This window comes from Anser cygnoides, chromosome 5 (assembly GCF_040182565.1).
Source record: "Anser cygnoides isolate HZ-2024a breed goose chromosome 5, Taihu_goose_T2T_genome, whole genome shotgun sequence".
Lineage (NCBI taxonomy): Eukaryota > Metazoa > Chordata > Aves > Anseriformes > Anatidae > Anser > Anser cygnoides.
The window spans coordinates 4,186,652-4,199,765 of record NC_089877.1 but is presented as its reverse complement, the minus strand read 5'-3'; the positions used below and the strand labels follow the sequence as shown (position 1 = coordinate 4,199,765).

At 41.5% G+C, this 13,114-nt stretch overlaps 1 protein-coding gene across 4 annotated transcripts in view; it reads left to right on the top strand.

Moving 5' to 3' along the window:
- Positions 1 to 13,114, top strand: part of RRAS2 (RAS related 2) — a 42,002-nt gene that overhangs the window by 19,853 nt on the left and 9,035 nt on the right. For all 4 annotated transcript variants that reach the window (XM_066997281.1, XM_013189081.2, XM_013189082.2 and 1 more), the window contains exons 2-4: positions 8,950 to 9,037; positions 9,757 to 9,859; positions 12,189 to 12,297. In XM_066997281.1, the coding sequence (XP_066853382.1) occupies positions 8,950 to 9,037; positions 9,757 to 9,859; positions 12,189 to 12,297 (300 nt within the window). The remainder of the gene's footprint in view (positions 1 to 8,949; positions 9,038 to 9,756; positions 9,860 to 12,188; positions 12,298 to 13,114) is intronic.

Below are 13,114 nucleotides of genomic sequence, written 5' to 3'. Positions count from 1 at the left end.
TCAGGTACTTTAAAGAAAGTAAAATATTAAGTAGGACTTAACGTTACTAAAACGCACTAGACTTGCTGAAGTGAGTTTTTGTTTTACTTGCTATTTTGGGCTAGAAAAACTTCTTACTGTGTTAAAGTAATAATATGAGTCTCAATGTCCATAGTGTAAGCCAGGCAATCTGAGAAGTCCAGTTAACAAGCAATTTGTTTGCAGCTTAAATATATTTTAAAGGCTCTGATTTGATGTGAATACTTGCACTCTCCTCAAGGGTTTATTTTTGCCATGGAGTCAAGTTTTTTCAGTCTACACTCGAGTAGATTTCAGTACTTTCCTCGGAGTTGTGAAGTGTCGTCTTTCTTAAGACTAAGTGCCCTAAACGTAGTTTATCACCTCTAATCTGAAGGCCCTTGCTGGCTTAGGTTTAAGATACTGAAGTAATGAGCTATTTTAATTGGTTGTCTTACCCTGTTACTGTACCTAAACTTATAAATCAAAACCTCTTGTTACACAGTACTGTAATTTGAGGTGTTCTGATGATGTCATGTACATGATAAAAGTACATTCCGGTAATTTTACTTGCCCCCCACCCCCAGGGGGATTTTTTGAGTAACATTACTTTCTTTTTACTTACAGCCGTAGTCCTGTTACTTGGTTATACATGTGTCCTAAAGTCAGACATTTAAGTATAAAAAGATGTCAGGCTTCTTGAGGTACAAACTGAGGTTCTCCTGAAGAGCTTGTATGTGCTACTATGCTGAAAACTGTCCAAACCTGATGAAATTTTATAGCTGAAGAGATAGTACTGAATATTTTAAATGTTATTTGAATTGCAAGTGGTTCTTGCACATATTTGCTGTGAAGCAAAAATGAAATTAAATGAAATCAAGACTTGTCTATACTGGCAGGATAGAGCACGTTTTATAATCAGACATGTTTAGGCTTGAAAAATTGCATAGCCTTCTTCAAAGAATGTTGCTGGTGTTTACTGGCATTAAAAGGCATTAATTCTGGGCTTTACAAAGAAGTCTTAAGGGACAGTGAAAGTGAACTTTTCTCTGACTTTGAGTAATGAGAACTGTATCGAAAGTAAGTAGTTGTAGTCCAAAGTTTAAGGTATGTATTGCTTACAACAGGTCTGTGAGAGTGTACTCGGTGTTCAGTATGAAAACGATAAATCAGAGGCGGGTGTTCACAGGCCACTGAACTACCAGTACTGAGTTAGTTAGGCATACTGTGGTTAGCTGTAAACCAGCAATGGGAAAAATGTAAGCATAGCTCAGGTTCTGTTTGAGTTAAAATCTGAAAGTTGTTTTAAGTTTTTTTTTTTAAGGAAGATAGTTTTTAAAAAGATGTTTAAACGTATTTCAGCTCTTAATCGAGGCAAATGATGTTCCTTTCCGCAAGAAAATGCATATTTAAAAAAAACACCCAAAGTAACAAAAAACAAACACCACTTATGTTATGCATGTGTAACTGCTATCCACTCTGTCCATAGTTCAAGTGTTGAGGCTGCATTAACACTTCATGACAGTTATCCTGACAGTTTATGTAATCCAGGCAGGAAGTTAGCGAAAAGGCATGTAATCCTTTTCAATAAAGTAGTTGCAATATTTATTCTTTAAGCCTCTATGACAGGAGCATGCACTCAAAATTTGTCAGAGGCTGCCTCTCAGTTATGTGTCAGACTTTTCTCCCAGAGAATCTGCTGTGTTTTCATGGATTCTTTTTTTTTTTTTTTTTCCAGAATCTTTTAATTATCTGTTCAGCAGTTAGGAACTCACCAAACTTCGACCTGTGAGCCCAAGCCGTTTTGTAAGTCGCTCCTTGGCACTAGGTTCAAGGGAGAAGAGAAGGGAGATTTCTTTCCTGGGCTGCTGCAGCCCAAGCAGGGTAGGAGAAAGTAAAGCTGCTTTCTTACAAGTAGCAATTAGAAGGACAAAAATTAACAGATGTTGGAACATCTAAAGCACTGGTAGATGTTCCTGTTCAGAGCACGGAAATCAGTTTCATTTCAGCCTTTCATCTTCCTGAGCTCTGCTCTGCTGTCTGACCTGCACAAACTGAGGCTCCAGAACCATCGTGGCTCTTAAATCCTGCCGTGAGCCAGTCCTGCTGAACCATGGATACAAATGTGGAACTTCTTAGTGTACAGCTATCTAGAGAAATATATCATAAGTGAGTACGTTTATGGGTATGAAGTTCAAGTGTTCACTTAGGGAATTCAAGAATTGACAGGTGCATATCCAGGATTCAGATACACGTGTATTCGTCTTCAAACCAAAGACAGTTTATCCTGTGTCCCCTTGCGCCCCCTGTCCTACCTTATGCTTCCCAATGCCTGCGGGGGAAGAAAAGTTGGTTTTGTTTTTAGGTACTTTGGGTAGGGACTGCTGCAGAGTTTTCTTTACAGAAAAGAGCTGTAGTATGTATGGCTATGTGCATTAAGTACCTCCGTGTACTGAACACAGATTACTTTTTTTTTTCTGAAGTGCTTGTTCAGTGATCCCTGCATACGGAGGAGCAGGGAGCAGAGAGAGGGAGAGATGTAAGAATAAGTGGCTGTATAGTAGGACTAACTTGTGCTTTTAGTGTTTCCAAACAAAGCACAAGCTTTTGACAATCCTTGTGTGCTGTGTATATATTTTTTATATATATATCCTCAGGGGAAGACTTAGTTATACGTAACCAAGTCAGATGTTTATTGTTGTATTCCCACCATATCTTCTTCAAAATTTAAGGTTTGCACCCCTGTCTGTGAAGTCCATGTTGTGGGATAGTCTAGTGGATGTGCTCTTAGACAATTCTGGATAACGTAAGAACATTGCATTCTCTGAGGTTTGAGTAAGCATGAGCTTAATCATAAATACCAGTATTTTATGTACATGTAGTTCTCGTTCTTCAGGAACAGATAAAAAGAACTTCTCATCTTGATAAAAGCAGCCTTGTTGTTTCTGCCAAATGTTGAGAAGGGGCAATAAGAATCAAAGAAGGTGCTCAGATTGTAGTCCCCCTGCAAAGGGGTTGCTCTGTGTATGGCTCATGGCATCTTTCTTTCACTGTAACTTTCTTCAGTTCTGTTATTGTCCCTGTTTTCACTGTTAGTGAAATTATCAAGGGTTTCACACCACGTGGTAATTATGGTAATTGTAGTAACAAATGGCATCTGTTTCCCTGGGTGGCCATAACAGTGTTGGCAGTAGACATTAGGACAGCGGGAAGTACTGTAAATTGAGAGAAGCATCACTGATTGCTTTGAAGCACAGACTGTGTTTTAATGTCTCCTTTTTTCAGAAGAAAGGAACAGGTGCTGTTAATCTTTCTAGAAGTAAAAGTGACTCTTAGGGATTTGTGTGAGTATGGGATGACTGGAGAAGGACACACCTGTCCTTCTGTAGTATGATCTGGTGTTTTGGTAGCTGTCTGCTGTCTGGTCTGTCTTTGATGTAATTCTAGACTTTGTTCCACATTCTCCGCGATCTGCAACACCACAGAAAACTTGTGTAGTTCTGCAAAGCGACTGTTTATGCCAGCAAAGCATGCTCCGTGCTGCCTTGAGCACTTCTGTTTAAAAACGACGCTGGGTTGGCATGGGTAGCTCCTGCAGTTCTCCTGGTGTCTCTGTGCAGGGCCCGAGCCCTCTGCAGACGGCAGTCCCTGTCCTGGCCCCGCCGCAGCTCCTGCTCCCCAGGCCGCAGCCCGCCTGGCCCGTCCCGAAGTGCTGAGCCCTAGGGCATCGCGCAGTCGTGGGGTGGCTGAGTGCTCGGCAGCTCTGTCAAAGGCTCCTGATCAGCTCTGGGTTTTATTCTTTTCTGTGACGTGGGGGTCTATGAAGTGGTAACTCTGTTTTGCTGTATTTGTTCCGTCGATTTAGTTCCACCCCCCCCCCACACACACATTTTCCAGCCAGCCAACTCACATATCTCTCAAGGAATTAGCTCAGGAGCCTCCTTTGGAGGCTCATCAGGAGGTTCTTCCGCTCATCTCTTCCAGGGCATCAGCCCTGGTGGACGCTTTGCCTTGTGAGCGGTTCTGCTGGGCAGCGCAGCTCTAGGCCCGAGCCAGGCCTGCGGCGGCGGGCTGCGGCTGGTGTGTGTCCCTGGGGACTGAGCCGTGTTTGTGCCCCTCGAGGGGCAGGGACACCAAAGCTCCATGAAACAGCCGCTAAGTGCTCCTGCAGTCTGAAGAAGGGTAAAATACCACATTGTGTTTGTTAGCGTGGGTTTTGCTGCTGTGTTGCGTTTGTAGGTAGCAGAAACTGTAAGGCTACAGTGGGCTGCTAAGCAGTGATAGTTACAAACATCTATGCAGCCACTCATTTAGATCTTAATTCATAGTCTGAGAAAGCTTCTGTGGCATAGCCCAGGACCTGAGACAGAAGGGTGGCCGCCTGTGTTCCTACAGACTAGCCAAGGGCACTGTAGTTGGGACAAACACCAGAAATACTGATTTAAATGAAGAAAGATGTTTAGAAGATAACTTGGTCAGGTTTTTCTCTTTTTCTGGGTTCAGTATTTCTGATACAATCACTGTGATGTGTGTTAGGGCTATAGCAGGTACTGTTTTTTCTGTGCCCGTGGTGTAAAGGCATGCTACAGGTCTGTTGAGTGGGGCAGGAGCAGGCTGATGTTCTTGGTGAAATGCAGAGGAAGAAGCTAGAGAAGAGGTGACAGCATTGGGGATAGTCGGAGGAGAAGCTCCAAAAGAAATCATGTAGCACAGCTGGGGTAATGTCTTGGGATCATATGCTTTAGGTATCTGTGAATGTACTTGAGTCTAAAGCTGAACCTTTGGTGTGTAACATTCACCAACGTGTTTGTTTCAAGTCTGAACTTACAAGTTTTAGCTGGGAAGGATTTTGGGGCTATTTGCAATGCTGAAATTGTGGGTGTTATTTAAACCCAGAGACGGTCTGTAACTTCAGCTGGAGGGTGGAAACCCTTCTATTTCCTTGCCTTCACTAGGCTGAAACCAAAAATTTAAACATGTGGAAAAAATTTAAATAAGCAGCTAGCAGCTCTTTGAAACATTAAGCGTATATTTAGTAAATACAAATGGAGATTATAGACACAGCAAGGATAAATATGTATCTTGGCATGTGGTGCCCCTTTAACCTAGTCATGGTGGTGCTATTGCTGTGCTGGGCTGCCCTTCTTTGCATGCCCTTCAGGCTTTGCATGAAGATGAAAGAAGCACATCGTGCAGCCGGCCTCCAGACTGCAGCATGTAGCAGCACCCCCCTGGTAGTGTCTGACTTCTCTTTCGTCCCAGAGCTTAGATTTTGGTGCAAAAGTATCCGATGGTTTTTCAGCTTGCAGACTATTCATGGCCTAATGAAGAGTAATTAAAAAAAGCTACACAAAAAATGTGAAACTTCTCTGTGGGTCTGCATCTTTATGTGTAAGATGTCTTCGCTCTGCTAATTGCTTTTATTAATTTATGGAGAGGGAGTACTGAGACTGTGAGTGAGTCCAGCTAATGGAGGAAGTCCCCTTTGTGTATTAAAGGCAGCATAACGAGCAGGGGGAGATAATAAACCAAAAGCAGATTTTCACACATTCTCCCTGCCAAAAGACTTGAGTGATTGAAACAATGATTTGGAGTTACTCTTACCTTAAGCGGAGGAAAACCGTGAGAACAGTGGTCAGTATGGTAATGTCGTAATTCCAGAGTGCTACAAGTAGGACCTCCTGGGAAGGTCAGGAAATGGTGTTTGAAATGCAGTTGGCGAGGCCACGTGTGTGTACAGGAAGGGACGCTGGCGGTGGGCTGCCCAGTTGCAAGTGATGTAGCTGTTGCAGGAATGACTTTTTTTTTCCACAGAAGGGCTTGCATCCTTGGCAGGTTTTCTCATCTCTGGACTTGATTGCCTCAGCAGTCTTAGAAAGAGGAAACCTAGAAAACTTGTTGCATAATATTTTGGGTAAATTGAATGGTTGATGAGCCTACTGGGCTTGGCTGCTTGTTTCCCTTCTAGGAAGTGGGTGGAAAAGTGCCTTGATTTCATTAGCGATTAAGGGAGTGGTGTAACAGTAGAGCATGTTCAAGTTACTATCTTCATAGAAGTTTCCTCTAATTATTTCCTGCAGGCAGTGGCCAGCTGCAGTGGAGCCAATTGAATGAGACTTAGCTCTTCAAGTTCATCATTAAAAACTTAATTACATTTGGGAGACATCTGAGAACTGTGTCCCTGTAGGGTGACCCATCGCAGTACCACTGGAGAGTGGTTCTGTGTGGTTTGTACCAGCTGGTATCGGAGACGCTTGCTGTAGCTCACTGGCATTTTGCAGTTCAGCGGAGCAGCTGCGTTGAAGCGTTAAGGCTGGTACATACCACTTCTGTGAAGCAGGCAGCAGAAAGCTGGCCCAGCTCTCTGGACACCGGCATGGACAGCACTGCTGTGCTGAGCATCTGCGCGCCCTGCTGATCTGCCTGGACTCAGCATCAGTGTAAAACCAGTAGGGTGGCAGCGTTTAACAGGAGCACAAACAGATGCAAGTCCTTTAAGCAGTTCTGGCCAAACTCCTTGACCTTCTCTGCAAAAAGACTCAAGTCTTGGGCTTGCTGGGTGTATGGGCACCTTCTCACTGTTGCAGGACAGGATTTGAAGGTAGAGGTGCAGCCCCTGGGAATATTTCAGGGGGTGCTGTGTCATCCCGTAATTCTTTAAACACTGTCTGTATGGCAGCAGTAAGGTCCGTTTCTGCTCAGATTGATACATGTTGTATCTGCTACATCTAATTTTCATAAATCAATCCTGACTGAATAAGGCCTGTGAGCTGTGGTTAATGCTCCCTGTGGCAAATAGTCCCAGTGCAATTTGGGAAGACTCCTTCAAAACCAGCAGCTATTTCAGGCACATTAGCTTTGTCTACTGCCTGGAGGTAAACCACAACACTAATTGCCTTGCAAACCTCTCCTAGAGTGGCTGTGACAGCAGATTTGGCAGTGTATCTCCACGGGAGGGAAGAAATTGCTCTTATGAGGTTTGTTAAATGGGGGAGCTCTGGCTTGTGCTCAATCTGAATTTGAGATGCAGCCGATGCTGGGTTGGGACAATTTCTCTTCTGAGGGAGGAAAAGTGCTCCGTGCATGTGTACCATGTCTGATGCTCTCAGTTTGTGGTTTTCTTTTTTTAGGAAAAAAAAAAAAAGTTGGAGGATTTGGGGAGAAGGGAAGGGTACAGAAATGGATATTGCAGAACTTGCTGAACTGCAGAACTTGGACCTTGGAGGGATAATAAAGAAAATATGAAGAATCCCTCTGAGATGATGACAATTTTCTGACTTCTCTCGGTGAAAAATATTGCACTTGTTGGATGTAAACGTGGTGCTTTAGGTGGTCTACTAATACCCATTCAGGAGAGTGAAATAAGCTGATTCCAAATTCTCCCTTTTATTTAAAAAAAAGGCTTTTTTAATTTTACACTTTTTCTGTTTCCTTAATGAAACATTGAACTTCTCTTCCTTGTGATCTTCCTTCTAAAGTCAGATTCTGTAAATAACTTGGTTTACACATTGGTATAGTCACATAAATGATTTTTTCTTCCTTCCTTCAAAGTTTGTTAAAGGTCACAGAGGACTTGAGACAATTTATTAAAAAGTCAGTTTTTAAGCTTCTGGATAAAACTAAGTCATGGATATAGGTAAAAGAAAATGAGAATGATTTTGAAGGATTTATTTTTCTATTTTAAATCTTCAGAGAAGGTAAAGGGATGACTTGTACTCCGAACATCATCTGGGTTCCTGTTCTGTAGTGAGACGTTCTGCTGACTGCAAATAAGCATCCTTCTGCTGTAAAAGTTGTGCTCCTCTTACTATCCCATACCTGTTTTGTGTGTGTGTGTGTGTTGGAATTATTTAGCCTGGTCAAATATTCTAAAAAGGGAGTGGGGAGGACAGTTTCTTAACAGCTGCTTGTCCAGAAACAACATTAGACACTGAGAAAGGTGTGAAGGACAGCATTTCATACTTCACAGGTATCTCCAGTGGGACAGATCGCTAGGATTCTACCCTTTCCAGAGAGGAGCATGGTTGTTTTAATTTCATTGTTACCTGTAGGTAGCTTGGTTGTACCATGATACCGTTGAGGCAAAGCTACTGAGAGTGCCGTGTATGTGTACCCCGAGAGGACGGTTAACTGACCTCTAACCAAACGCAGAGGAGATGTGCGGAGTGGGTTGATCTCTCTGGTCTAGGCTGGGGGGTCAACAGTTTTCTGGTATGATGCCAAATCTAAATGAGTAGATCAGCAGCAATCTATGCATACTCTTCCTGTAGCCACCTGCGAGATGGCCAGGTTGTGGTATATGAGCACAGGTGTAGTTTATAGAGAATATACACAGCTGGTAAAGTGGAGGGGGGATTGTGGTTAAAGCCATTAGAAATGCTAACCCTAGGAGGGAAATCCTAGGAGCAAGGATGATCTGTTAAACTCCTTTGAGCTTAAAAACAGAATGCTGCTTGTTCTGCATGGAGCCCTTGCTAGAAATAATTATAAATCTGCTCCAGAATTCTACGAATTGCTGGGAAAATCCTAGTGCTTCTTACAAATTACTTGAGGGGGGAGGGAAGCAAATCCTGGAAACGTATGAGAATTGCTGAAAATATCTACACCCTACCAGATGTTCAGAGAGACTTAGCAGTTCCTGGAGGCCTAAAAAGCCACTAGAAACTTCTTAGCTTCTAGTAATTCCTGCTGGGAAATTCTAGGGATTACTAGAAGCTAGAAATCCTGTAGGAATCCAGTAAATTCAGTAAGTCTGCTAGTAATTTGTGTGACTTATGAGCATCTACGAGAAATAGAAATGCTGCTGTCTTTTTGAGTTAAGTGACAATTCATTGTACATGGATATCAACCTGCTCATCTTCACTAAGCCATGGAGCGCCCAGCCTTAGCATCTTACTCGGTGGGTGTCCTGTATGTGCTTGTCTTATACATGTGCTATTTTTTTTCCTGCAGTCCTATTTTGTTACGGATTATGACCCAACGATCGAAGACTCCTACACCAAACAATGTGTGATAGACGAAAGAGCTGCGCGCTTGGACAGTAAGTAGCCAAACAAAAACAAATACGAAGCAGCTGTAGCTGTCAGTGCCCGTGTTTGCATCTGTATGCATAAATTTAACATGGCTGAACTGTGCAGCACGGGGTTTTATGTCAGTTTGTGGCTGATAAAAGCTATCTTTGAATTCTGGGTATCACATTAATAAAACAAGATACTTATGTCTCACGTAAGTGCCTCTCTTGCAGTAGATTGGACATTTTCTAAGGATTATGCCCAGAGTTTTAGTACCCATAAAAACTAGGAGAACTTACAGAACTCCAGTCAGTGACCTGGGTGATGTGGTGGAATGAAACCTGCATCAATGGGCTGTCACGTGCTGCCTCTCCAATCTAGCTGTTTTGCTATAAAAGTTTCAGTTCCCCCTAGTCAATGATTTCTTTAAGGACAAAACAGCACCACTCCCAACACCCTTCCCCTGCAGCCTCTCTGTACATTCTACAGCTGCATCAGCTGGTCCCAAATTCAGAAAAGTTTGCCAGACTGTTTCTCAGTTTGCTTCATAGATCTGGAATTGTTCAATCAGTCCAAGGATGCATTGGGAATCTTAGTAGAAATCTAGTAGAATCTGTAAAAAGAGATTTCTGCTTAGCTACCGATATATAGGACAGGCTTTCACAATCTCCTATTAGGAAGGATTTTTATTCTCAGTCTGTATTCTAAGAACATGAACTGTAGTAACTAATATTTTGCTTATATTCAGTTCTGGATACAGCAGGACAAGAAGAATTTGGAGCCATGCGTGAACAGTACATGAGGACAGGGGAGGGTTTTCTGCTTGTTTTCTCAGTCACTGACAGAGGAAGGTAAGCCTGATGTCAAGCTAATGTAACAAAATCTATCTTTCCAGTAACTAATCTGAAATGGCTACTCATCCTTTCTTGAAATAACCTCTAACAGAATGCATTCACTTACATTCTGCAATGTAATATGTCTTCAGCGCTGACAAAAACCCGTTTGAAATGGATCACATAAATGAAAGTATCTCCCTCTTACAGTAGGTGATTTGAAAACAAAAACAAGAACAACAACAAAAAGCCAACTCTGTTCAGGCACTTCATTATAGTCCGGAATACTAGTTTCCTGTAGGTAACAGATTTAAAGGGTTGCTCACTATTATGTTTTCTTTTTTAAACAAACAAAAAAAAAAGCTATCCCCTTGCTGTGTGCTTGTCAGCATCCTGTGGCTGGCTCTGGATTTCTGAGCATGTGTGCCCAGTTCAGGCTCGCGCTCTCACTCTTCTGCAGGCAGATGCTTGCTCTGCCAATTTGCATGAATTGACTGGAACCTGCATAACTCATTTATGGCAGAGTTCAGGTGAAACGTGCATTTTTGGAAGCTCAGACAGCTCGGTGAGGTAGATCCTGATTATTGTAAGAGTAGAAAAATGCCATGCATGTACAGAAAGTCCCTTAATGTTTTGTCTGTGGTCTTCCCCTGTTGAACTTACCAGGTATGTAGAGATAAAGGAGAAGAGGTCGGGGAGCTGCCTGTCTACTTGCTTTGAGTTGTAAAGAAGAGCAATAAAATGGGGGGGGGGGTAATCTTTGCAATGTCTTTTCCTTGCAGATTCAGTCTGTGATCTGATAATTTACTTCTGATCTTACAATATCTGTCTATAATGAGAATTAAAATAAATATTCTATGGAGCGTGTGCATGTTCAATTGGATCTGTACCTTACACTTAAGAATGCTGCTAGACGTACGGCTTCATCTTGACGTACTGTCAAAAGAGACTTTTACACTTCTGTTAGAGGTCTGTGTCTATGCTTTTTTAGGACACATTGAGCACTTACGTTAACAAATATTTTTGTAACAGAGGACTGTACATTTTAAAAGTCGTCATGTGAACTCCTTTGCTTTTCTAAAAGCCTTAAGTTTTTCTTAAGCAGAACTTGACGTGTTAATCCTGCATATCACTTTCCCTCTAAAATCCTTAAGAGACTGCTGATGAGCAGGGCGTTTTCATTTTTGTTCTGTTATCCATATAATTCAAGACTTGCCTTGCCTATCCATGAAGTATGTATCTTTCAAGGGTATCTGTCTTGTGTGGTGGAAGGATTCTGAACCAAGAAGTCTGGATGAAGAAGTTGATCACTTTCAACTCTTTTCCTTCAGTTGCTACAGACATCTGAGCAGAGTATTAAAAATGCATATGTAAATGGAGGTCCAAGTATGCATTGTGGCATTCCTTCTTTCTAATTCACACTTCTTATGGTTGTTTTATAAGAATGAGCTGTATTGGTATTATCATGTCTACGTATTTTTTGATGAAACTTTCTTACTGATGATCATCTTGCTTTTAAATTTTAGTTTACAAATATAAGTGTAAATGACTTCATACTATATGCCCAGACTTAAATATAGTGGTTGGGATGTCTCTGATCTAAAGGCAATGCAATTGTCTACCAGTATCAGTGCTGGAGCTCCATATGCATTGACATAGCTTTAACAGTGCTTACTGAAAGTAGTGCATTTTTTTTTCTCTCCAAAAATCATTGTCTAGGGCAGAATTAGCTTCTCGAATATACTGCCTTTGGGGGAGATTTTTGCCTTGCTCACCTTTAAGCGCTGCTGAAATATTTCTTAATGCCTAAACAGCATCACTACGTGATATAACTTTCTTGGTAACTGGAAAGCTTTCTGCTGATTTATCCCAGCTGTTTTTCTCCAAGAAATAATTTTCTCACTTCCACCAAAATTCCTGGAAGTAGCTGTGGAGGCAGCTAGCTGAAACATTGATCACTAGTGTCTCCAGACTGTCGTTTCAATATTCTAAGTAGAGTTGAACTCCAAAATCAAAGTTTATAAAGAGGACTGTGGTTGCTTGGTTCTATTCAACTAATCGGCATCCTGGTCCCTCTAGAATTAAACAGAACAAGGGTTTTACCTTGCTGTCCAAACTGAGTCCAGTCCAGTGCTAGCTTGAGTCAGGATTTTTTTAGTTTGAGTATTGAATGATTCTCTAATCAGTCATGCTATGACAGTGAACTCTTTGACAGAGTGCCTGCAGCTGTCTGTGCTTGTGTGGTGTGGCAGGGCAAGTCCAAATAGGTGATTCATTGTTCCTGAACTTCTACAGAACTTGAGAATCTATGAATTAGTACACTGATGCTCTACTTTTCTTTTTACAGTTTTGAAGAAATCTATAAGTTTCAGCGACAAATTCTTAGAGTGAAAGATCGTGATGAGTTTCCTATGATTCTAGTTGGTAATAAAGCAGATCTGGACCACCAAAGACAGGTAACTAATTTATTGCTAGTTACTGCTTACTTTCTTATAGAAACATCACTATTTTCCTCCCAAAAATAGTGGGAACAAAAAACAAATGAAAAAAGTCATATTAGCTAATTGCAATGCAAAAAACAACAGTCAGGGTCTTTGCTTGAAGAATCTTAGAAGTATGATGGCATTCTACATAGAGCAGATCTTCAGTCTGACTCACTTGGATGATGTTGAGACCAAATCTATTCACATACAGAGGTTGAGAGCTATCTGTCATGACTCAAGCATGAATGTGTGTAATTTTTCCTTTCTGTTACTCACTATAGCGCGCTATGCCAAGCAGAGTGCATTCCAGCACTAGCTCTAATGATCCTGACAATTCCTTGCTTTTACTGCTCACTGCTGTTATGTATGAATGAGTAGCCATTTGTCTTTTTCCATTTAACCACTTACCTTCTGTACAGCTAACTTAACAGCTTTAGAAGTTGGAAGTACAGCAACACAATGTCTTCCTTACTCATGTACCTTAACATTAAAATTTTGGAAGCAGTAGATTTTATTCTCACCTGTAGTTGAAAGATAGCTTGAAATATTTGATTTAGAATGATTTAAAGAAGGAGCTTACATGTGTTTTCCATGTTTACTTTATTGATTTTCGTTAATCAAATTGGTGGTTCAAACTGGAATGGGAATAATCGTACTACAGCAGCAAGAGAGAAGCGGGTGTCAAATTTGTGTTCTTCAACGTGTTTCAGAATTCTAGTGTTTTTTCATGAGACAGCGAGATGACTCTTAAAGTTTTACTGGCAAACATGAAAGTAACCTGAAAGTAAAC